The sequence below is a fragment of the Centruroides sculpturatus genome, unplaced genomic scaffold (genome assembly GCF_000671375.1).
Source record: "Centruroides sculpturatus isolate CEXI.00-Female unplaced genomic scaffold, Cexi_2.0 scaffold2200, whole genome shotgun sequence".
Taxonomy (NCBI): domain Eukaryota; kingdom Metazoa; phylum Arthropoda; class Arachnida; order Scorpiones; family Buthidae; genus Centruroides; species Centruroides sculpturatus.
The window spans coordinates 29,107-55,154 of record NW_019386541.1 but is presented as its reverse complement, the minus strand read 5'-3'; the positions used below and the strand labels follow the sequence as shown (position 1 = coordinate 55,154).

Sequence of the window (26,048 nt, the reverse complement as noted above, 5' to 3'; positions counted from 1 at the left end):
CGAGAATTCTCTAACCAAGTTATTGAGAGTTTATGCTCCATGTGGCCGGATGTAAAAATCGTACATGGAAAGGCAAGACATAGCCAAAGTCAAGGATCAGTGGAACGTGCTAATCAAGACATAGAAAATATGTTGAGTACGTGGATGGAAACCAATCAGTTATCAAAGTGGTCAGAGGGTTTAAGATTCATTCAGGCAATGAAAAATAGAGCATATCACGAGGGAAACAAATGTTCCCCCTACGAAGCAATGTTTGGTTGTCCAATGAAAATGGGCCTTGCAACTTCAGCAATCCATAGTAATATGATTAGAGTTATAAGATTTGAAGAAGATTTAGAGAAGTTGTTGCATTCGCATGACAATATGGAACAAAATAATGACGTCGAAAATGCAATCGAACAGGACAATGAAGAAAGCATTGTTGAAAATGAGTCAGAAGGGGTTAAATTAAAGGTAAAGAAGTGAGTCTTCGAGAAGTTGTCGCAAAATTTTCTTTGACCAGAGGACAAGGTTTCAAGAAGTGCAACTGCTTACAAAAATGCCTAACGAAGAAGTGCGCTTGCAAGTCATCAGGATTACTTTATAATTCTAAATGCCATGATAGCTCTCCATGTTGTAACAAGTAAAATCCGTTTTTACTTTTATTAAATGAACAATGAATACCAAATGATTAGAAAAAATACTGTGATTACTGATTAGCTTAGCCGGGTAGCTTATTATATTATTTTTTACAAGATAATTTCATTTTTGTTACGTTAAAAAAGTATTTTTAAACTGTTTCACTAGTTATTAATAGATAGGACTTAGTAAGTTTATAATAGTTGCAATAAGTGATTATTAAAAAACTCATAGTTTTATTTCCAAAACCAACATTTACTAATCGTCTTTAGTAAAACCTAGCATGTACCAAATTCTAATGGTAAAAGTCCGGAAAATCATCTCACTTTATAAAAATCCTTACATTTACCAACTCATGTTGGTAAATCCGAAGATTTACAAGTAAAACCTAGGATTTACCAGTATACGGGCTTTTACAGTAACATATATACACCTTATTTAAAAGTCTATTTTAGTAAGATAGTAAGTGCAAATAGTTCTAAATAAAAATACTGTACATAAGTGTATATTCTAATAAACTATCCCAAATTTATATTCCTTCGTCCGCTTAAACTGTAGATCCAAATATTAAAAATCTAGCAGCAAAATTGTATTTAGGACCACATTAGATAAACAACATAAACTAAATTATCCTTTGAATTTAATATGTTTGCAAGGTGGATATAGTACAAGGTTATTGGTTTGAAAAATAGCGAAAAGAGGGCGATAGTAGGGAAAAAGGTTGAAAAAAGCCTAGTTTAGACTATTAAATTTATATAACTAATAATTTACGCACAACAGTTTTAAGAATAAAAATGTGTGTTATTGTCGTAAGATTTTTAGTATGAATGGTTCGTCTCCTACTGAAATTAAATATTAAAACTTTTTTTAAAATTCTTTTAGAGATTTTTCTTATATAGCGGTTCCTCCCCTTTCGCTGCAATGTTTCGCAGTCATCTCAGAATTATTTTTCATGGGCAGTCTGCCCCTTACAAGTCTCATTGTGAGTCCAGCAGAACCCGCCATGGGCATGAAAAAGCATTCTTAATACCTATACGGCATAGTTTTAAAAAAGCCACTCCCTCAGTACAGTGTAGGTTTAAAGCACTACAGTATTTTCGTTCTCGGTACATTTACAGAGAAGGTTTTATAAATTATAAAAATAGTATATTTACTTAATTAAAAATTATAAGAATAGTGTATTTATATAATTTATAATTAGCTGAGGTTCTATTATATTTAAAACTTAGTCATTACTTCTTTTTTAATAAGTGTATTCACTTTTGTAAAGTTGTTTTAAGCACAATTTAATCATTTATAATCAAGTGAAATTTTCTTGAAGGCTGATAAAGTACAGCGATCCCAAGTAAACATAAGATGAAGCCGAAGAACAACACTTAGGTTACAATAAATAATTTTCGAAATTGAAGTGATTTGAATTATTATTAATAAGAAATTGTTTGATTTATATTAAAGATTTTTAGGGTGTATAATGCAATATGGCCGAAGCCATAAAGGTATTAAGCTGCAACTCATATTCAGGTACGATTTCGAATTGAATTCAGAAATTTGGCTTAAATCTATGCTTAGATATATATCGTGTCTTCTTACAGATGTAGAGAATGAGAGATCAAAATACTTCTGAGAATATTTCTTAGATCGTTTGAAAAACAAAATTATAATTAAAAATAAATTAATTAAAAATAAAATTTTTTATATGTAGTCTTATAAACAACCTTTTTTAAGTAATTCTAAAACAATTTTTGTAAATAACAAATAAATGTAGAATTATTCGAATTTGGTTATCAATTAAAAAACACGACTGATAAAATTTTAAGATTTCTTTTGTTTAGTTTCTTTCTATAACGAAATCAACTTATATAGGCCTATATAATGAAGTCTCTCCGTTTTTTTCGAATCGTCCACTATTTGTCTTCTCTATTTTTTTTCTAGTCTTCCTACCGTTGTATAATTATTTATAATAGCTTAACATCTAAAATATGACGAAGATATGTAAATATATTTTTAGACGTCGTGAATTGTATCGAAATCTCATACTATTGAGCTTCGAAAAATATTCTTCCGTAGACTAAATACAGTGGAGCCTGGTTAACTCGAATCGGGGAGAAAAAAACAATTTGGGCTTCGAGTCAAAAAGTTTTGTGTTGCGTAGGTTGGGCTAGAAATCAAAATTTCGAGCATGGATTTATCTGTGACCCATAATAAACTACGATATTTCCGTTAGACTTATTACGTAAAATCTTTGCGCCAATGTAAATCTCTTGGTGTCGTCCAGAAATTCGAAAAATCTTAAACAAATGGTTAAATAAACTACCGAGAAATGCATTCCCGAATGATTGATCCGTTCACTCCTAAGTGTTTAGTAAAAATTTTTTTAATTGCAATATTTTGCGCCAAGAATCAATTTGTTTATTTTTAAACATAAATAACCACTCTACAACTGTCATATTTTTAAAATTTTGTCGCAAAGATTAAAAATTTTTACATAGAATCGGAATATAATCGTTTTTTAAAATTAATTTATTAAAAATTCACATATTTATTACGTCGGATAGTCGGAGAAATTCATCGGCAATTAAATTAAAGAAAACATTCGAAAAAGCAGGTTCGAATGATAGTTATAGTATGTAGGTCAAACACGTTGTCTGGAAGCCTCCATCCCGAATGATATTCAATAATATCATAGATTTTTTTTCATATTAGATTGTTTGCAATAGATTGTTTATAATATTAAACGTTCAGATATTGAAATATTTCTTGTTTACTCTAGATTTAATTTTGTTCAGCTGATTAATTCAAATAATTTCGTTCGAACGAGGAAGAAATACTGTTTCCGTGTAACTGGAAATAGCAATAAATTATATCTTATTTAAACAAGAATTTTATGTTTATACATTTACGTATCTAACAAATAATATAAATTAATTTAAAATAACTTAACTTGCTTATAATAAAATAAGCAATTTTCACGCAAGTTGCAAGAACCAAAAATTCCTCAAGTCACAATAAATTCGTTCATCTTTCGAAGTTAACATAAACGTGCTGTTTTGAAATATATTTTAACTAATAGCCTGAAATTATTTATTGTGACGATGCCGGGCTGCAATTTTTAATGTATTTAATTTAAAATATATTCTCTCCACTTCATATTAGTAGTGACTTGCCCCTGTACATGAAGTTTATTAAATAATTTTTTTAACGATAGAGTCGTGCCAGTCATCTATCTAACACCTTTCGGGGGAAACTTTGAAATAACGAGAATTTGGGTTTACACCGAAAGATCTTATATACATTATATATTAAGTAGTTAATCGGGGCCTCCTGCCCTAAGGTTTCCATTTATAGCTGGTCTCCGTTTTTGTCTATCTACTGTAACTATGTTCTCGAGATTAAGGAAAGACAGAAGGACAGAAGACGGACGGACGACAGGTAATTTATAGGTCTACAATTTTTTTCAAATTGCAGCCCAGCCCAATAATTGTATATATTATATGCAGAGTGTCTTAAAAAAGTACGGCTTACCCTCAGAAATGAGTTTCCCCTTCGTAGACAATAAAAATAGTTACATCACCACAAGTTCAGAAGTGCTTGGTTTCCGAGTTTTGAAGATCTATATGACAATCGTTCATATCACCTTACAAAGGTCTGTTTGGTTTGAGTTATAAACAGGAATGTCTTATCTCCTTCATCACGAAGTACTGAGAGTATCTAGTGGTTTTCCATTCTGACCATGTACTCGATCATGAGCAAGCGGATATGCACTTTATAACTCAAAAACCAAGACAGACCTTTGCTAGGCAATGTAAATAGTTGTGTCATAGACAGAGCTTCGAAACTCGGAAATCAAGCATTTCCGGACCTGTGTTGATATAAACTACTTTTATTGTCTGCATATGAGGAACTCATTCCTGAGTAGGGGCGTCCCGATACTGCCGATATCGATACTGCATTGATACTTTTCTTCGATGCGAGTACTTTTTGTATTCGATACTTTGGTCCGATATCGATACTTTACCACAGGTATCGGATCTGGTATTGTTACATTTTTCACAGATAGAAAGGTCTGCCCGAAACCGAATTTTGCAGCCGAATCAGGAACAGAAATGGAGTTTTACACTATTTTCGGTTAAGTTAAACATATATAAAACATATTAATGACCAAAAACCAAAAAATGTATTACGACAAATTTCATTTCCACAATTATTTATAAATATTTAGTTAAACATTATGCAGTACATTTGATTGTTAATCAACTTGGACCATCAGTGATGTTTAAAATGAGCTACAATTTGTATACATATACATATTTGTAATTTATATTTGTAATATATATTTGTATACATATTTGTAATTTTGTTCACCCTCTTTGAAGCTTAATAACTCCTGTGCTTTTTGTCGAAAATTTCTGAAATTTTGCAGGAAGTGTGTTTATTAAGGAGATTGATGCTATTAAAGTTTGGTGATTAAAGGTCGAGGGAGTGGAGAGATAAAGGGGGTCGTGTGTCATATCTCCAGTAGGATCGGACTTAGTGACGATTTTACTTGTTAGCATTTACAATGTTTTCTATAAAACCCATTTCTTCCCTCAAAATTAAGTTTTTTTTTTTTACCATTTTTATAATACTGTAGCTAAAAAAATAAAAAGTTTTTAAATTAATTAATAACATATGGTAGCATATAGTGACAGCAAATGTTGAGGGGTAAGTTAAGCAACTCGTTGCTAGATTTTTTCGTTTTATTTTCAAGTTTAAGTATCTAGCAAAAGCAGATTCTTACTAATTTTTGTATGGCCTACAACTTTATTTCTGACATTTTTTTATCTCGGATGCACAGTTTTAAAGATATTTTTTGAATAACTTTGAAAATGCCTTCCTTTTGGGGTCAACTTTATGATCACCATGGATTCGCTACCATCATAACATACTCCCATTGTTTATTTTAGCTTGCCATCATCTAGCGACATTACATGTACTCAGACTTTTGGGACACCCTGTATATATATAAAAAATGTTATATATGTGTACAGTATTATAAAAAACATACACCGATAAAATATTGTGTGTATACATTTATATATAAGCACTATAGGAAGTAATATAAATGAAAATGTCCTTTAATAAGTGAAAAACGAAAACTGCTTTTATATGTTTATTTATATATTTTTGTGCTTTCAGAGAAGGATAGGTCCCAAATTTGTGACTGGTCTAGGATTTGTCTCATTTTTCTCTGTCCTTACTCTCACAAATGGAATTTTACAGATGTAGAATTTTGACTATTCGAGTGTTTTGCATAACTCCACGTTTTGAGACCTTCTGAACCCAAAAAAGTAAAAAATAAAAGGAAAAAAATTCCATCTGTGTGTGGGTTGCAGTCTTTGTTGTTTAATATTAAAGGATGGGGTAATGATTAAATAACGAATTTTGACATGATAACTTGTATATAATAGACATTGATACGAGGGCTATTTTTTAAATAAGGTCCGTTTGTGAATGAGAGTGAGAATGATGCGCGATTGCAGCAGTATGCATGAGCATCTGCTTTCAGCATGCTTTGCGCGTGTTTAGATGCCATTTGCAGCCGTATAGTTTGTCTGTATGATGAGCTGTAGACGTTTATAATGTTTAAGAAAATTGAGTCGCCCGCCGACTGTAAGATAGGATCTGTTATTCGATTTCAGCACGAAAGACCATGGTAACTGTCTTTTGGGACAGGAAAGGGACTTTGTTAGTGGATTTTATGCAAGGGGCACAACAATCAATTCTGATGCTTATTGTGACCTTCAGAAAACTCCGCCGTGCCATACAAGACAAGCGGAGTGACCTAATGTCTTCCGGCGGCAGGCGGCAGATTTCTTTGAAGTCAAAATTAAAAATATTTTTGAGCGGTATGACAAATGTTTGAACGAAAATGGAAATTATGTAAAAAAGTAGATAAAAGTATGTAGAATATGGAAAAAAATATATTGTAATGATATTTACAGTATTTTTCTTCTTATTAAAAAACGGACCTTATTTAAAAAATAGCCCTCGTACTATTAAATTTTGATGGTTAAAGTTCGAAGGAGTGGGAGATAGAGAGGGTAGTCATATGTCATATCTATGTCATATCTCGGGTGTGGTCGAACTTAATGAAAATTTTAATCGTTATTGGCAATTATAATATTTTTTAAAACTCATCTTTACCCTCGAAATTAAGCATTTTGCCTTCTTATTATAATTAATAGGTTTAATATAAAAGTTATTTTTAAATAAAATGTAACAGCCTGGAAAGTCACGAACTCGTTGCTGGATTTTTTTAATTAAACAGAATAGAAATAGATATAGATTATCTTAATTTTTTCGGAAACATTTTACTTTTAAATATTTGCATTATTAAGTAAAATTAGAATATAACAACATTACAAATGTACAGTACAATACTGTAAATTAATCAAAATAACTACATGTACTGTACAGGACGAGCATGACATTTATGCATATTCATCAATCAAAAGTGACTTATTTAAGTTTTTTTTTAATTATTACTTTTATTTATTTTGTTAGCAATATATTTAAAATATATCACACTTTAGCTGATTTTTTCTCGTTAAAGTGTATAAATAATTCGTAAATATTTCAGAAAGAAAAATTTTTTAATACTGTACTAATTAATTATGTACGGTAATTTGTTTTATCTTCAAGTTATGCAGATGTAAAGATTCAAAATACAGTATTTAACTTATATTTTTATACTATTTTGTCTTAAAATGGAATCTCTTGCACAAATAGGAAGAAAAAGATTTAGAGATTTAAATATAGGCCTATATGAAACGATCGGTATGTTGTCTGATGGAATGGTATACGCTGCCACGTGCCGATTTAGACAGGAAATTAGTGACTGGAATTAAATGCAAATATTTACATTTGTAGGTAAGTTTATTCGTATTATCCTGTGATATTTAAACAACTTTAAAAACATTCAAAAGTAAATAAATATCAAATTTAGAATGTAAAATTTGACACGTGCCAAAATTGGCATCATTGATCTAATTCAATATTAAAACGAGGACTCAGAGAATAAATGAATATGATTTTTCGAAAAGTAAGTCATTTTTTATCATTATTTAGTACAGAAAATAAGCTATTACAAAAATTAATAAAATTTCCATAGCTTTGATGAATTGAAGCTATCAAAGTTACAATGTGAAATAGTATGAATGAGCACAAAAAACTTAAATCTGAGAACGTAAATGAAGAAAATATGTTCAATTTGAATTATTGATATAAAAAGGGAACAATCGAATAACTAACTTGCAGAAATGACATTTAAATTGCAATAGAATGTTAAATAGAATAAAACAGAAGTAGCTCAGAAACAAGTTATAATCTGGAGAGTTATTTTCAAAGATGCCTCGATTAAAAGAATAAATTGAATATATAATAAAATTATTTTAATATTAAAGCTATTAGCTTTCATTCTGTCCATGAAATATACTTAAACTGATAAAAATTCTAATATTTGAAATATTTTCCTTTCATTTTATAACTTACTAAAATGTTTTCTTTCACCTATATTATGCTTTACATGGTGTTTTAATCTTATGTATCGTGTTTATTTATACAACATTTCAATACTTGTTTTTCCTTTTAAAATAATTGATCTTTATAGCACAACAGGAAGTATTACACTATAGTGCATACAGTTCCCAAGTTTTTCTTTTTTATAATAAATGATTGTTTTCGAATATTCTTCCGGTCTAATTTTAAGCATCCTTCTTATCACCCTTATATAAATAAATATATATTGTGATATATTACAATACAGAAATATATTTAACCACAGTATAATTTATGTATTTGCCGTTTCTGTTTTACTCACTTCCTGTTTTGTGTTTATTTCTACTTTATCTGTAGTACCTGTCATTTTTATAGTTATAGTTTAAAAATTCGTTTATTTATAGTCATATATTATTTACGTATAGGCCTATAACATACTCGGGATCGGCTCCAAGCAAACAGTTGTTTGCCGCCCTTCGTATTTTTAAAAATTAGCTTAGAAAAATGCATTTATTTATATATTTTAAATACAAAGCGTGATTTTATTAAAGTTTAATTTTTTCATTTTAATTATAATTTATTTATTTTTTATACAATTATTTTTGAGAAATTCTGTTCTTGAAAATGTGCCACCCCAAGCCCTTTGCTTTTGCCTAGAGCATGGAGTGATCATACCCGTATAAGTATACGAAAGCTTTATACAGATTTAAATATATACAGTTTATAGGCCTACCTATATTTATGAATTTATAGACCATCAAGAACATTATTAAACATTATATATAGGCCTACCTTATAACTGTATGTTTGTTAGGCTATATATACTCAGTCAAATCTGTCTAAAATGGAACACAACAGAAACGGTAGGAATTTTCCGTTTTGGCATGTTTTCATATTATGTTATAGAGGGTTAGCTATATCTTTTTAAGGCTGAAAGTTTAAAAAATGTTACAATTCATATAGGCTATACTCGGTAGAAGTGCTTTTCCTCCAATGTTATATGTTACATTTCGAAAATACTGAAATATTTGAGTAGCCTAGATGGAGGCGAAAAACCTGCAAAAATTCAGTGCCTAACAAGTGTTTTCATTGTTCTACTTCCTATGACATATCACTTGTTAGTCATCACTTAATTATCTAACTATCTCTAACACCGGCGCCCGCAGACTACAAAAAAGGGGGCATAAACTCTAAAAAAGGGCATCGTATATACAGTACAGTACTGCACATTATATAAAATATACAGTATGTATATATATAAGTTGGATATATCTATATATTGTATGTCCGGCATTGTGACGATGTCACGATAAATAATTGCTCGTTATTAATAAAATAAATAATTCGAACTGTTTAAGAAGACAGTTCGAATTTTCTTGTTAAACCTGACGCAGAACTATGAAGAGTTGGAAAACTCTGGTTTAAATAAATTAAAGTGTTGCTGAAAAAGTATTCAATTAAGGTGTTCAAACTAAATTAGTTTCAGCTTATATAGAAGTGTTTTATAATGATAAAACTACTTTTCTATTATAACTATAGGCCTAAATGTTTTTATTAAATTTTCAAACGCGATTCGCACAATTCTAAGTAAAAATAACTGTTCGCAATAAGTTTAATGCCGTTTTGAGTTTAAAAAATGATTTTATTTTCCCGGCTCTTGATGTGTATAGCAGAGGAAAAGTATAGTGATCGGTCAAAAAACCCATTTCCTCAAGATTTTTACATATTTTGTCTGCGGAGTTCTCGAAACTTCGAGAAATGCAAAAAAATTCGGGTTTTTTCCCTGTATGTGGGAGACACCATTTTGTTCATCTTGTGATAACTTGTGATAATCTTGTGATAATGTGATCAGCTTAATAACTCCTGTGATTTTTTCCGAAAATTTCTGAAATTTTGCAGGGAGGTTTGTGTATTAGAGGGATTGAAGTTATTAAATTTTGGTGATTAAAAATCGAGGGGTAGAGAGAAAAATCGAGGGGTCGTGTGTATCTTCAGTAGGGTCGGATTTAGTGGCGATTGTACTCGTTACTAACATTTACAATTATTTTATAAAAACCCTATCTTCAAAATTAAGCTTTTTGCTATTTTATAATAATTAAAAATATAAAAAGTTTTTTAATAAGATATCATAACAGANAAATCGACGCTCTACTGTAATTAAGTTGGCGGAGAGAGCCTAGGAAAAATGCCTCTCATATCCCACTATCTGAGTGGTATTGCTGAAAGCTATAAAAATTACGAATAAAAACAGGTAATTTTTACTGCTTATTAAAAGATTTTAATATATGTTATTTTCATATTATACTGTATATATATAAATATTTTACATTAGTTAATTAAAACACTAAAAACACTACAGTTTCGAGAAACCCTCTGTGCCAGCCTTGCTGGTATCAAATCTACACCTGGTCTTAAATAACCGAATAAACAGAAAATAAAAAGGAAATTTAAATACTGTATTAGATTGATCAGTATAATACTTTTTTGTTTGCTTTTTTATTTCTTAAATGTAATTTAACGAATTCTGTAACATCTACGACAGGGAAAAGTGTAATAATTTTCTGTAGTGAGTATCTGAATTAGATATTCCGCTGATGGAAATAGAATAATTTTCTTGGTTTACTCAATTTTTTAAAAATGAAAATCAAGATGTACAATCAATAGAAAATGAAAATAGATTCAAATATAATAAATAATAGTCTACTGTCAAAATACACACCTTTCATTGTAATAATACAGGTTTGTTTCGTTTGTCACTAATTCAGAAGCTAAATATAGCCTATATATAGGCCTATATATTTAAATATAAGAAAATGATTTTGTTAATGGTTAGAAGACTTCCAAGAAAAACTGCTAAATTGAGACACTTTTAAATCAGTTTTTTAAATTTAATAACTGAACACTAAAGCGATTATCATTATTTCACGTTAACATCATCGGTATTCAAATAAACAAATAAAAAGTCATAAAAGAAGAACTAATTACTAAATTCGAAGAAAATTTGAATCGTATTTAACGTTAATAGTTTTCATAGTTGACTTTCCTGTGAATCGATAAACAGAAAAGTGATTATTGTATCATATTAACATTGGAATTCATTTTCATGATTGCTTCATATAAATCCAAACAGATGTTAGTTTTATAGCCATAAATGTTAGCGTCGTGTGTGGCAATAAAATATATCAAAAGTATTTTCAAAAATTATTAGCGAAAATTTTAGTATTAAAAACGGACTAAATCACAATTAAACTGAATCTGTGCGAGAAAACATTTAAAATGTAAATCTGAGACAGTAAGTTATTATTATTATTATTATTATTATTATGTTTTTTTTTTAAGAAACGCGACAATTATTTTATAAAAACCCTATCTTCAAAATTAAGCTTTTTGCTATTTTATAATAATTAAAAATATAAAAAGTTTTTTAATAAGATATCATAATAGATGGCGCCACTAAATGTTTCAACTTATTGCTAGATTTTTTTCAAGATGAATCAGAACTATGAAAAGAGTTTTCCAACTCTTTTCATAGTTCTGTCGAGTTTAACAAGAAAATTCGAACTGTCTTCTTAAACAGTTCGAATCTTCTCGTTAAACTTGACGCAGAACTATGAAAAGGGGTCGAAAACGCTGGTTTAAATAAATTAAAATGTTGTCGAAAAAGTATTTAAGGTGTTGTTCAAGCATTTTATAATTGTAAGTAAACATAGCCTACTAAATATTAGAAACAGTTGAATCGTCCCGTCGCTAATAGTAAGTAGAAGTTTTTCCAAGAGAATTCGAATGTAGTCTTTATGAAGAGCGATTAAAAAAATCTATATATTCAGTATATAGGACAGATTCGTCTTAATTTGATTAGAATTAAAATCTTTCTGGCGGGAGTGTAATCTGCGCACAATGGTATATATTTCATAACTTTCTGTATTTGTTAACTTTTTATTCATAGATTATTATTAGAGACGCAGTGACAAAATTTGGCGCTCACGGCGAAAGATGAAAGGTACTGTACATTTCTTCACATAAAGCGAAAAGTAAATAGTTATAATGTACTCGTATGTATATTAAATGTACAGTGCGTATATATCAGGTTATTTTCCCCAAATGATAAATAATTATTGTCGATTTAATAAATAAAATTTTAAAAAATTAGTATATTCGATCAGTTTTGCGCTAATGTACTGTACAGCACATTAGTATTAAGATTAAGCCACTTAGCAGTAAATACTTAGATTGATGCCACCTATGAGAGAGAAGCTATACCAGGTGCATTCGTATTATTGATATTATATCGCTGTTTATAAGCACTTTATCGAGCTTCATATAATGATTCAAAGTTAGCAAATTCTCATTCTTGTTAAAAATTTATTATTTAACATTCGATGCAACCAAATAATGTATATATTTTATAATAGATATTATTTTACTTTTCATAATTAGCTTATCTTTTCACGAGTTTTTCGTATTTAATATACAGTGGAGCGTCAATTTTCCGAATCAATTGGGGACTGGGGTTGTTCGTATAACTGATATTTCGGATAACCGATTTATGTACGAAAAAATAGTTTAACGTATTCGATGTTAAAATTTTTATTCGTTGCGTGTCGCTTCGCGTTGAATTTTCGTCGATGTTAAGCCTAACAAAGACTACTGTATCGTTAAAAATTATTTTTTTATTTTGTACAAACAAAATAAATATATTGAAAAATATAAAAACAATAAAAAATTATACTTCAGATGTTAATTTAGTACCAAAAACGTAAAATATTTGAATAGCCTAAGACATAGCCAAAGATTGAAGCGCCTCAGCACTGGCGAAAATTTAAATTTGCCGACTGGAATTCTTTCGGATGATTGACTTTCGGAAAATCGACGCTCTACTGTAATTAAGTTGGCGGAGAGAGCCTAGGAAAAATGCCTCTCATATCCCACTATCTGAGTGGTATTGCTGAAAGCTATAAAAATTACGAATAAAAACAGGTAATTTTTACTGCTTATTAAAAGATTTTAATATATGTTATTTTCATATTATACTGTATATATATAAATATTTTACATTAGTTAATTAAAACACTAAAAACACTACAGTTTCGAGAAACCCTCTGTGCCAGCCTTGCTGGTATCAAATCTACACCTGGTCTTAAATAACCGAATAAACAGAAAATAAAAAGGAAATTTAAATACTGTATTAGATTGATCAGTATAATACTTTTTTGTTTGCTTTTTTATTTCTTAAATGTAATTTAACGAATTCTGTAACATCTACGACAGGGAAAAGTGTAATAATTTTCTGTAGTGAGTATCTGAATTAGATATTCCGCTGATGGAAATAGAATAATTTTCTTGGTTTACTCAATTTTTTAAAAATGAAAATCAAGATGTACAATCAATAGAAAATGAAAATAGATTCAAATATAATAAATAATAGTCTACTGTCAAAATACACACCTTTCATTGTAATAATACAGGTTTGTTTCGTTTGTCACTAATTCAGAAGCTAAATATAGCCTATATATAGGCCTATATATTTAAATATAAGAAAATGATTTTGTTAATGGTTAGAAGACTTCCAAGAAAAACTGCTAAATTGAGACACTTTTAAATCAGTTTTTTAAATTTAATAACTGAACACTAAAGCGATTATCATTATTTCACGTTAACATCATCGGTATTCAAATAAACAAATAAAAAGTCATAAAAGAAGAACTAATTACTAAATTCGAAGAAAATTTGAATCGTATTTAACGTTAATAGTTTTCATAGTTGACTTTCCTGTGAATCGATAAACAGAAAAGTGATTATTGTATCATATTAACATTGGAATTCATTTTCATGATTGCTTCATATAAATCCAAACAGATGTTAGTTTTATAGCCATAAATGTTAGCGTCGTGTGTGGCAATAAAATATATCAAAAGTATTTTCAAAAATTATTAGCGAAAATTTTAGTATTAAAAACGGACTAAATCACAATTAAACTGAATCTGTGCGAGAAAACATTTAAAATGTAAATCTGAGACAGTAAGTTATTATTATTATTATTATTATTATTATGTTTTTTTTTTAAGAAACGCGTAAAATGAATAGGTCTACGGTATAAATCTAAGAATATATACCCCCACTCCTTATATATTTTATTAGAAATCAGTTCTATCTTCTAAGAACACAAATTATTAACCTCCATTATGAACTGTATTATTAGTCTATTTCATTTATAACTGAAGAAATAACATGATTTCGTAACAGACCCTTATTCGCGTTTTTCATGAACTATAGAGGATGTTGCATTTTTCCAAAGTGGCCACTTTATCTGGGTCGCTTGAAACTAGTAATGTAAAATTAATCATATATTACTGTCCGATATAATGATATATGCTACTTGTAACTGTTTATCGAAAAATTTTATATAAGGAGAACAGTTATTGCTAGCGGGGCACGTCACTATGTGATATCGAAACAAATGAGCGCGATCGTTCTATACATATTTGTGCCCTTTGTGTTCAAAAACATCAGCTTTGACATTGTCCTATCAGGGCCGGATTTATAAATAAAAAGCTATGTAAGTTGTTGCTTAGGGCCTCGACTTTCAAAGGGACTCAAACATTTGTACAAGAAAGAAAATGTTGTAATAAACATCTTTTTACAAACCAACAAAATATAGTTTACTTTTTATTTTGTGTAGTATTTCATTAATTGTTTTTCTAAGAATTAATATATCTTTTTTAAAAAAATTTAAAAAAAGATTTTTAATGGAATGGTTATAGAAATTTAATTAAATTCAGTTATAAAACAGAAAACTAATGAAACCTCACATCCTTTTCTTCCAATATCCGTATTAAATCAGAGACATAGTCTGATTTAATTCTTTTCTTTTGATTGACTTCTAAAATTGTCAAGGGTTGGTAAGGGGACTTACAGAGTTCAACTTACGGCTTCGAAATGCTTAAATCCGACCCTGTGTCCCACATAAAATTACTGGATTTTAAACTTTAAGAAAATATGTTTTAAAATCGATAGCATAACTTGTTTATGTAAAGCTGGACAATCGGAAAACTGGCAATTCTTAACAGTTTAATCCACTCTTTCAGAATTTGGAGAAGCTCATAAATATAACCGACCGATTTCCGAATAATCATCTGTTTTTCATGTGGAAATAGACGAAAACTTATATTAGGCTCCCATAAGGCTTTGAAATTGCAATTTGGAACGCAACATAAAGCTTTACTTTTTCTATTGCTATTCATCTTTACTGCTGATAATACACGAGAATGAATCAAACGACCCAGATAGAATAGTTTTATTTTTAAACACCAGAGGGCGAGCATCCGGTGAAAAATGCGACGTTCTGTCAGAATTTGTCATGGGACTGGAGAAAATTTAGGAGCCCGCAATGGCTCCTATTCCTATAAAATTAATGTTGTTTTTAATGACAGAAAATAAAATCTCTAGGATGTTTTGTATTAATAAATATTCTACGAGTTTAGTTCAAAATAAATAAATAAATGATAACTAAAGAGGACGTACTATTCCAGGCCCCCACCAGCTCTCGGCGGTTATGATTTTATATAAAATAATATAAAAGTAATATAAGGAGTGAAAAATGTTTTATTTTTCACTGCTTTATTTGTTATTATTTATTTATTTGTTTTATCAATTTTAATCATATAGGCCTATATTTAGAACGTTTCAGATCTCATTTCACCTTTCTCAGGCCCTAGATCTAACATAGAAACCTGTATTTAAATAATTGACTATCAGTATATAACATTGTGCCAATTCTTTTAAAATATTTTTACAGCAACTAAAGTAATTGCGATCAATGATTAAACACAGCAATGAATTTTGAACTTTTTTGACAATGGATTAATAAATGACTTACCATGAATTTTGATTAATATTTAAACTGATTTTAATCAGAACAAACGTTTTAAAATAAGCTTAAAATTTTCTAAATTTAAAATATGTCACGAAATACGTTAAAACGGAAATTATTGATGCAATTTAGATAAACTAGATAAATGTCTGCGTGTCAATTCCCACGCAACTATTATTTGAATTATCATAGTCCGAAATATTACAAAAAGCAAAACTATTTGTAAGCTCAATAAATAAATAAACGATACAAAAATAAATTTATAACATGAGAAGTGTGTTAATCGGCGCAATCGCACCTTAATTTCAACGAACTCGTGACATCATCCCGACTTCGACGAAAGGATGACATCATCAGTGACGTCGAGCGAGGTGTGGCAGTTTTGGTGGAAATTGACAAGTGACGGCTCACGAGTTAGTGTTTTAGACGGTAGTACAAGAAACAGAAATGTAAGTATAACACAGTTTAAAGATTTCTAATTATATACAGTTGTAACTATTTTATGTAACAATTTAGCGTTGGTAATGTCAAAATAGTACATTAATAACTGTAAAAACGTTATTTATTTAATATTTTAGAATTAAAAATAGTTTTATCCGCTTGTCAGATGACGATATTAATTATTTTTAATAATATGTAAATTGGCTTTAGTAAATAAAGTCAATAAATTTGCTAAACTGTACGTTTAAACTTCAGTTTTTTAAAACAAGTGTAATTATGACTCACGCGAGTAGGTAGATGTAGTAATGTCTGGTGAATAATGCCGGAAGAAAAACTTTCAATGGTCTGTTTCTCATTATGAATAACAATGTTTGGTATGTCCCCAATAGTGTCTGTGAGTAATCAACCTGTTAAGGGTTGACGTGTAATAAATTGTATGCATTAATAATATGATTGTTATAATAATTGTTTCACTTTCACATTACTTAAATTAAGCATGCGAGTTAAAATTTAAGTAATTAAAATGAAAGGTGTATAAAGTTATTATGTATACAATTTCAAATTAAAAAACATTCTTAATTGTGATGTAAATTGGCAAGATTTTCTCTCTGGATCACTGTCGGTATGTTGTTATATAGTTATAAATGAATGGACGTCCGACTATAAACTGGCTCGTATAATGAGTAAAAAAAACAAAAGGAAATCGTGAGTCCAGAAGCAACTCGAGATATTCTGCTTCAGTTTTCCTTATGTCCCTTCTGGGTTGGCCAGACACACCCAAAAACTAGTCATAAGTGTTCCTCACAATTGCTTGTTAGAAAGAATCTTATTACCTGTATATTTAGATAACAATTTAATTTTGATATTGTATCATGCAGCATTAATCCTGTACCCTAAATACTGTATATTTCAACAAATACAGTAATTTTGTGTTGGCAGTTTACTTTGGGCCACATGAATGATTTTACTCCTCCTTGTAACAAGGAAAACATTAATTTTTAAACAATTTTAACTTATTCTGTGTTTTTCTTTTAATTCTTGTTATTTTTTTACTAAATATTTGGCAGTTATAGAATGCAAGTTTCTTAGGATCTTGTGAAAGATTGTTTCTAAAAATGATTTATTTTTTTCTCCTCCTCATTTTTCTTTTACATTCGGGGATTATTACAGCTAGGCTTTGTTAGCACTGTGACAATGGTGCCTAGTGAAGATTAAATCTGAATAATTCAACCAAAACATTTTATTAGGATAACAAAAACTTGCAAAAAAGTTCTCTCTAAATGAAATATTCTGGTTGAATTGTATGCTTGAGGAACTGTATCCTTAAATATGTAAAATAATGATAATATAAAGAATTTATTAAATATAGTAAACATGTTTAAATAACGAGAACTTTTGTAATCTTAATTTATGAAATTTTAATTTTTAGTGTAAATCATGTCTGCTCTAATTGAAAAACTTCGTGCCCAGTGCTTAAAACGTGGAGCTCATGGAATTAAAGGATTAGGAAGGTAAATGCTATCATAATTGAAGACATTGTTACAATCACTCAAAATCCAATTGTCCTGCATGGATGAAGGTGTAATGTATGCATGTTTCGTATAACATCAACAAAGATCTCAGAAATTAACAATACTAAAACTTTCTACAACACACTATAAATATAGTTACATCAAAGTATAAACACATGAACATCAATTCATTCAAAACTGATTTTGTAACACAACACTTTCTTCATAATTGGATTTTCTTCCACTTGTGTTTTTCAATTTTGATATTAATTTAAATGTTTTTTATAGAGCTTTTCGCATATTAGATGATAATCGTGACAGAAAACTTGACTTAACGGAACTTAAAGAAGGATTACAAGAATATGGACTAGAATTAAGTCCTGAAGAAATTACTGAAATTTTTCAAGAGATTGATAGAGATGGAAGTGGTACTATTCATTTTGATGAATTTCTAAGAGCAATAAGAGTAAGTTTTTTCTTTATTGTTATATAGTTATCTGTAAATAGTTATTTCCTTTTTAATAAAAATGAACACACAAATTGTTTTTTGATTTTGAATTTTTAATAAATATAAATTGCTATTTTATTAATAATATCAATCATTATTTATTTTAGCCTCCAATGGCTGATAATACACGAGAATGAATCAAACGACCCAGATAGAATAGTTTTATTTTTAAACACCAGAGGGCGAGCATCCGGTGAAAAATGCGACGTTCTGTCAGAATTTGTCATGGGACTGGAGAAAATTTAGGAGCCCGCAATGGCTCCTATTCCTATAAAATTAATGTTGTTTTTAATGACAGAAAATAAAATCTCTAGGATGTTTTGTATTAATAAATATTCTACGAGTTTAGTTCAAAATAAATAAATAAATGATAACTAAAGAGGACGTACTATTCCAGGCCCCCACCAGCTCTCGGCGGTTATGATTTTATATAAAATAATATAAAAGTAATATAAGGAGTGAAAAATGTTTTATTTTTCACTGCTTTATTTGTTATTATTTATTTATTTGTTTTATCAATTTTAATCATATAGGCCTATATTTAGAACGTTTCAGATCTCATTTCACCTTTCTCAGGCCCTAGATCTAACATAGAAACCTGTATTTAAATAATTGACTATCAGTATATAACATTGTGCCAATTCTTTTAAAATATTTTTACAGCAACTAAAGTAATTGCGATCAATGATTAAACACAGCAATGAATTTTGAACTTTTTTGACAATGGATTAATAAATGACTTACCATGAATTTTGATTAATATTTAAACTGATTTTAATCAGAACAAACGTTTTAAAATAAGCTTAAAATTTTCTAAATTTAAAATATGTCACGAAATACGTTAAAACGGAAATTATTGATGCAATTTAGATAAACTAGATAAATGTCTGCGTGTCAATTCCCACGCAACTATTATTTGAATTATCATAGTCCGAAATATTACAAAAAGCAAAACTATTTGTAAGCTCAATAAATAAATAAACGATACAAAAATAAATTTATAACATGAGAAGTGTGTTAATCGGCGCAATCGCACCTTAATTTCAACGAACTCGTGACATCATCCCGACTTCGACGAAAGGATGACATCATCAGTGACGTCGAGCGAGGTGTGGCAGTTTTGGTGGAAATTGACAAGTGACGGCTCACGAGTTAGTGTTTTAGACGGTAGTACAAGAAACAGAAATGTAAGTATAACACAGTTTAAAGATTTCTAATTATATACAGTTGTAACTATTTTATGTAACAATTTAGCGTTGGTAATGTCAAAATAGTACATTAATAACTGTAAAAACGTTATTTATTTAATATTTTAGAATTAAAAATAGTTTTATCCGCTTGTCAGATGACGATATTAATTATTTTTAATAATATGTAAATTGGCTTTAGTAAATAAAGTCAATAAATTTGCTAAACTGTACGTTTAAACTTCAGTTTTTTAAAACAAGTGTAATTATGACTCACGCGAGTAGGTAGATGTAGTAATGTCTGGTGAATAATGCCGGAAGAAAAACTTTCAATGGTCTGTTTCTCATTATGAATAACAATGTTTGGTATGTCCCCAATAGTGTCTGTGAGTAATCAACCTGTTAAGGGTTGACGTGTAATAAATTGTATGCATTAATAATATGATTGTTATAATAATTGTTTCACTTTCACATTACTTAAATTAAGCATGCGAGTTAAAATTTAAGTAATTAAAATGAAAGGTGTATAAAGTTATTATGTATACAATTTCAAATTAAAAAACATTCTTAATTGTGATGTAAATTGGCAAGATTTTCTCTCTGGATCACTGTCGGTATGTTGTTATATAGTTATAAATGAATGGACGTCCGACTATAAACTGGCTCGTATAATGAGTAAAAAAAACAAAAGGAAATCGTGAGTCCAGAAGCAACTCGAGATATTCTGCTTCAGTTTTCCTTATGTCCCTTCTGGGTTGGCCAGACACACCCAAAAACTAGTCATAAGTGTTCCTCACAATTGCTTGTTAGAAAGAATCTTATTACCTGTATATTTAGATAACAATTTAATTTTGATATTGTATCATGCAGCATTAATCCTGTACCCTAAATACTGTATATTTCAACAAATACAGTAATTTTGTGTTGGCAGTTTACTTTGGGCCACATGAATGATTTTACTCCTCCTTGTAACAAGGAAAACATTAATTTTTAAACAATTTTAACTTATTCTGTGTTTTTCTTTTAATTCTTGTTATTTTTTTACTAAATATTTGGCAGTTATAGAATGCAAGTTTCTTAGGATCTTGTGAAAGATTGTTTCTAAAAATGATTTATTTTTTTCTCCTCCTCATTTTTCTTTTACATTCGGGGATTATTACAGCTAGGCTTTGTTAGCACTGTGACAATGGTGCCTAGTGAAGATTAAATCTGAATAATTCAACCAAAACATTTTATTAGGATAACAAAAACTTGCAAAAAAGTTCTCTCTAAATGAAATATTCTGGTTGAATTGTATGCTTGAGGAACTGTATCCTTAAATATGTAAAATAATGATAATATAAAGAATTTATTAAATATAGTAAACATGTTTAAATAACGAGAACTTTTGTAATCTTAATTTATGAAATTTTAATTTTTAGTGTAAATCATGTCTGCTCTAATTGAAAAACTTCGTGCCCAGTGCTTAAAACGTGGAGCTCATGGAATTAAAGGATTAGGAAGGTAAATGCTATCATAATTGAAGACATTGTTACAATCACTCAAAATCCAATTGTCCTGCATGGATGAAGGTGTAATGTATGCATGTTTCGTATAACATCAACAAAGATCTCAGAAATTAACAATACTAATACTTTCTACAACACACTACTTTTTTGAATATATTTACATCAAAGTATAAAAACATGAACATCAGTTCATTCAAAACTGATTTTGTAACACAATACTTTCTTCATAATTGGATTTTCTTCCACTTGTGTTTTTCAATTTTGATATTAATTTGAATGTTTTTATAGAGCTTTTCGCATATTAGACGATAATCGTGACAGAAAACTTGACTTAACGGAACTTAAAGAAGGATTACAAGAATATGGACTAGAATTAAGTCCTGAAGAAATTACTGAAATTTTTCAAGAGATTGATAGAGATGGAAGTGGTACTATTCATTTTGATGAATTTCTAAGAGCAATAAGAGTAAGTTTTTTCTTTATTGTTATATAGTTATCTGTAAATAGTTATTTCCTTTTTAATAAAAATAAACACACAAATTGCTTTTTGATTTTGAATTTTTAATGAATATAAATTGCTATTTTATTAATAATATCAATCATTATTTATTTTAGCCTCCAATGTCACAGACCCGTTTGAATATAATTGGACAAGCTTTTCAAAAAATGGATAAAACTGGTGATGGTATCATAACAATTCAAGATCTAAAAAATACCTATGATGTAACACGTCACCCTAAATTTATTAACACTGAAATGAGTGAAGATGAAATATTTGGACTGTTCTTACAAAACTTTGATGCCCCAAATGATCCAGATGGAAAGGTTTGTCACTTTTTTTAAATACAGCAATTATTTAATTTTAAACTTTAGCTGTACATATTTTTTAAAATAAATCTGGAAATATAAAAGAGAAGCAATTTTTCTAGAAAGACATGACTTGTCAGAAATTTAGCCTCTAACTGAAAATATTTTTATCAGTTTTTGAACTTTTAACAATAGACCTTTTCAGGATAATTTATAGCTTAAATGGTTTTCTAATATAAATTCAAAGAAATAAAAAAATTTTGGCTTCAGAATTTAGCTTTTGGACTATTTCCAGTTTTTACATTAAAAATGGTATGAAATGAAAAATGTATTTATGTCCATCCACTTGATTGATTAAATGTAAAATATTATTGATCAACTGCAAGAATCAATATTACTTCAAAGATGTTCTGTCAAAATAAAATGTTTTATTGATTATCTGAAACACATAAATCAGCTAAAACTATTTTTAAAATACTTCGAAAGTTGAATTATTTAAATATGACATACTTGAACCTATAACCGATGTGAATCGAATAATTTTTTTTTTCGGGGTTATGAAAATGTTCGTCGTGGAAAATTATTCGATTCACATCGGTTATAGGTTCAAGTATGTCATATTTATTTTATACAATCCGGTGTGCAGTAGATGTTATGTAGTTGAATTATTTTTGTAACTAAATATTTTTTTGGATATTTTTGTTAAAATTAAAAGCAATAAATAAAATACAACAATTCTGAATAACTTAGAAAATAATGTAATATAAAAATTTTAAATAAATTATATATAAGTTTAATCCTAAAATAGTGATTGGTTTTGATGAGATAATACCAGGGCTGTGGAGTCGTTTAAAAATCTACCGACTCCGACCAGGGGCAGACTTGTTATCAGAATTCCTGGGCCCAGTTTGGTGTTATTATGTGACCTCAATAAAAGCTTAAATAAATAGTTAATAAAGATAGCTTTGGAATTAAAAAGTTTCTACATTCTAAAAGACTCCTCTAAGTAATGATAGTCAATATATAAATATGTATTCAATAATTTTTACTTTCCCAGCTGTTACATATAATGAAGGGAAAGTAAAGTAATCAGTCAAAAATGATCTCCCAAAATTTTATATTTAAACTGAATTGTGCCCCCGACATTCTAACATCTGTGCATACAGAAAAAACCCCAAATGTTTTTGCACTTCTCAACATTTCAAGGGGTCCTAAGTCCAAAAGAGTAAAAAACTGGGGAAGTTATTTTTTGACAGATTATCATTCTTTTTCCTTTTTATAGGTTTATAATGTATAACAGCCAGGAAAGTAATGTATATGTTACCGGCCAAACCTATGCATGTCAGGATATACAGTAGAGCATTGATTTTCCAAATCAATTGGGGACTGGGGTTGTCCGGATAACTGATATTTCGGATAACTGATTTACGTACGAAAAAATAGTTTAACGTATCCGATGTCGAAATTTTNATACTGTATATATATATATAATTTATTTTAAATTTTTATATAAGTTTAATCCTAAAATAGTGGTTGGTTTTGATGAGATAATACCAGTGCTGTGGAGTCATTTAAAAATCTACCAACTCCAACTTTGCCTTACCATCCAACTCTGACCAGGGGCAGACTTGTTATCAGAATTCCCAGGCCCAGTTTGGTGTCATTACGTGACCTCAATAAAAGCTTAACTAAATAGTTCTAATAAAGATAGAATGTAGAAACTTTTTAATTCCAAAGCTAAAAGACTCCTCTAAGTAATGATAGTCAATATATAAATATGTATTCAATAATTTTTACTTTTCCAGCTGTTATATATAATGGAGGGAAAGTAAAGTAATCAGTCAAAAATGATCTTCCAAAATTTTACATTTAAACTGAATTGTGCCCCCCACATTCTAACATCTATGCATACAGAAAAAACCCAAATATTTTTGCATTTCTCAACATTTCAAGGTGTTCTAAGTCCAAAAGAGTAAAAAACTGGGGAAATCATTTTGTGACAGATTATAAATCTATAAAAAGGAAAAAGAATGATAATGTATAACAGCCAGGAAAGTAATGTATATGTTACTGGCCAACCCCAATTTCAGGCCAAACTAGTTTATCCTACGCATGTCAGGATATACTAGTTTAGCCCAGGATAATCTAGTTTGGCCTAAATACTTTAGGCTTAACTAGTTTGACCTAGGCTGAACTGATTTATGTACTACAAATAGGCGCCATTGTAAAAAAAAAAAAAACGATTTTGTGTAATTCGAAATGCCACCACAGTACACCTGGTGGTTAAAGTGTACGGTACCTAGGCAACTCCAATGGCATTAGATTAGGTTGGTTTGGTTAGGTAAACTACATTTTTAGTAGACATTTCCTTTTTTTTTTTTCTTTTGTTCAAGAACTACCGTGAATCAATAACTAGTGACGTTAACCAATGGGAGCACAACAGGCCGAAGTGCCGCCATTGGGGTTACCTAGGTACATTTTAACCCGCCCTGTAAAAATAAATAAAAGATTAAGTATTTTATATGTTACACTAAGAAACACAAACAAGTTCATTTTTTATTTTAGTTTGACTTTAAAAGTTATTTTTATTATTTCGTTTGAATTTTTGAAAATATTATCAAAAGTTAATTATCTTTAAAAGTGCATTGTTTAATAAAAAAAAAAATACAAACTGATAAGTACTGTTTAGTTTATTTTTATTTTATAGTTTTGTACAAGTGTTGTGTCACTTCTAATCAANTATTGAAAAATATAAAAACAATAAAAAATTATACTTCAGATGTTAATTTAGTATCAAAAACATAAAATATTTGAGTAGCCCAAGATATAGCCAAAGATTAAAGCGCCACAGCACTGGTGAAAATTTAAATTTGCCGACTGGAATTCTTTCGGATGATTGACTTTTGGAAAATCGACGCTCTACTGTACTAGTTTATCCTAGGATAATCTAGTTTGGCCTAAATACTTTAGACTTAACTAGTTTGACCTAGGCCGAACTGATTTATGTACTACAAATAGGTGCCAGTGTAAAAAAAATGATTTTGCGTAATTCGAAATGCCACCACAGTACACCCGGTGGTTAAAGTGTACTTAGGTAACCCTAATGGCGTTAGGTTAGGTTTGGTTAGGTTAACTACATTTTTAGTAGACGTTTCCTTTTTTTTCTTTTGTTCAAGAACTACCGTGAATCAATAACTAGTGACATTAAACAATGGGCGGCCTGCTGGCGGCTCCCCTCTAGGAGGAGTGCCACCATTGGGGTTGCCTAGGTACACTTTAACCTGCCCTGTAAAAATAAATAAAAGATTAAATATTTTATATGTTACACTAAGAAACACAAACAAATTCATTTTTAATTTTAGTTTGACTTTAAAAGTTATTTTTATTATTTTGTTTGAATTTTTGAAAATATTTTCGAAAGTTAATTATCTTTAAAAGTACATTGCTTAATAAAAAAAAAATACAAACCGATAAGTACTGTTTATTTTTATTTTATAGTTTTGTACAAGTGTTGTCACTTCTAATCAATACTGTTTTTATAATTAAGTAGACTATATTTGAATAAATAATGTTCATCTAATTGATTGCCTTTTAATTTTATTTTAACCATTAATATACTTAAATTAGGCCTGGCCAACCCGTGGCCCATTACATTAAATTGTGTGACCTGCTAAGTGATATTATATATCTATTAAAACTTTTGTTTTCCGTTTTGTGTATACCAAAACAATTAAATAAATGAAAATTTGCATGTGTCATTGTTATAATGTGCAAGTGTGAGTATGAACTCTTGGTATAACAATGAAATCTTATTCATTTTGTATTTGTTTTACTTTTTTAAAAGCATGTTTGCCTAAATTGTGGCCCATTGTAATGTTTTGAGTGATCAAAGTGTCCCGCAAAACAATTTGGGTTGGCCAGGCCTTAGTTAAATAATAATTCTAAATCAGTTTGGCCTAGGACAAACTAGTTAAGCCTAAAGTATTTAGGCCAAACTAGATTGTCCTAGGCTAAACTAGTATATCCTGACACACATAGGATAAACTAGTTTGGCCTGAAATC

At 29.3% G+C, this 26,048-nt stretch overlaps 3 protein-coding genes across 3 annotated transcripts in view; all 3 read left to right on the top strand.

Annotated features, from left to right (window-relative positions):
• The first annotated feature begins 39 nt into the window (after positions 1-39).
• LOC111615261 (KRAB-A domain-containing protein 2-like) lies at positions 40-1,645 on the top strand. The gene is made up of 2 exons (XM_023356674.1): positions 40-461; positions 1,501-1,645. Exons 1-2 carry the CDS (start codon positions 40-42, stop codon positions 1,643-1,645), a joined length of 567 nt encoding a protein of 188 aa, XP_023212442.1.
• A 14,410-nt stretch (positions 1,646-16,055) lies between these two features.
• On the top strand, positions 16,056-18,621 carry LOC111615259 (calcyphosin-like protein). Its single transcript, XM_023356672.1, has 4 exons — positions 16,056-16,473; positions 17,895-17,976; positions 18,265-18,442; positions 18,592-18,621. The coding sequence occupies exons 2-4, from the start codon at positions 17,903-17,905 to the stop codon at positions 18,619-18,621; spliced, it is 282 nt and encodes a 93-aa protein (XP_023212440.1). The 5' UTR covers positions 16,056-16,473; positions 17,895-17,902.
• A 908-nt stretch (positions 18,622-19,529) lies between these two features.
• LOC111615258 (calcyphosin-like protein) overlaps positions 19,530-26,048 on the top strand; it is a 12,945-nt gene continuing 6,426 nt past the window's right edge. The window contains exons 1-4 of the mRNA XM_023356671.1: positions 19,530-19,671; positions 21,093-21,174; positions 21,468-21,645; positions 21,795-22,004. Coding sequence (XP_023212439.1) covers positions 21,101-21,174; positions 21,468-21,645; positions 21,795-22,004 — 462 coding nt within the window. The 5' untranslated portion in view covers positions 19,530-19,671; positions 21,093-21,100. The remainder of the gene's footprint in view (positions 19,672-21,092; positions 21,175-21,467; positions 21,646-21,794; positions 22,005-26,048) is intronic.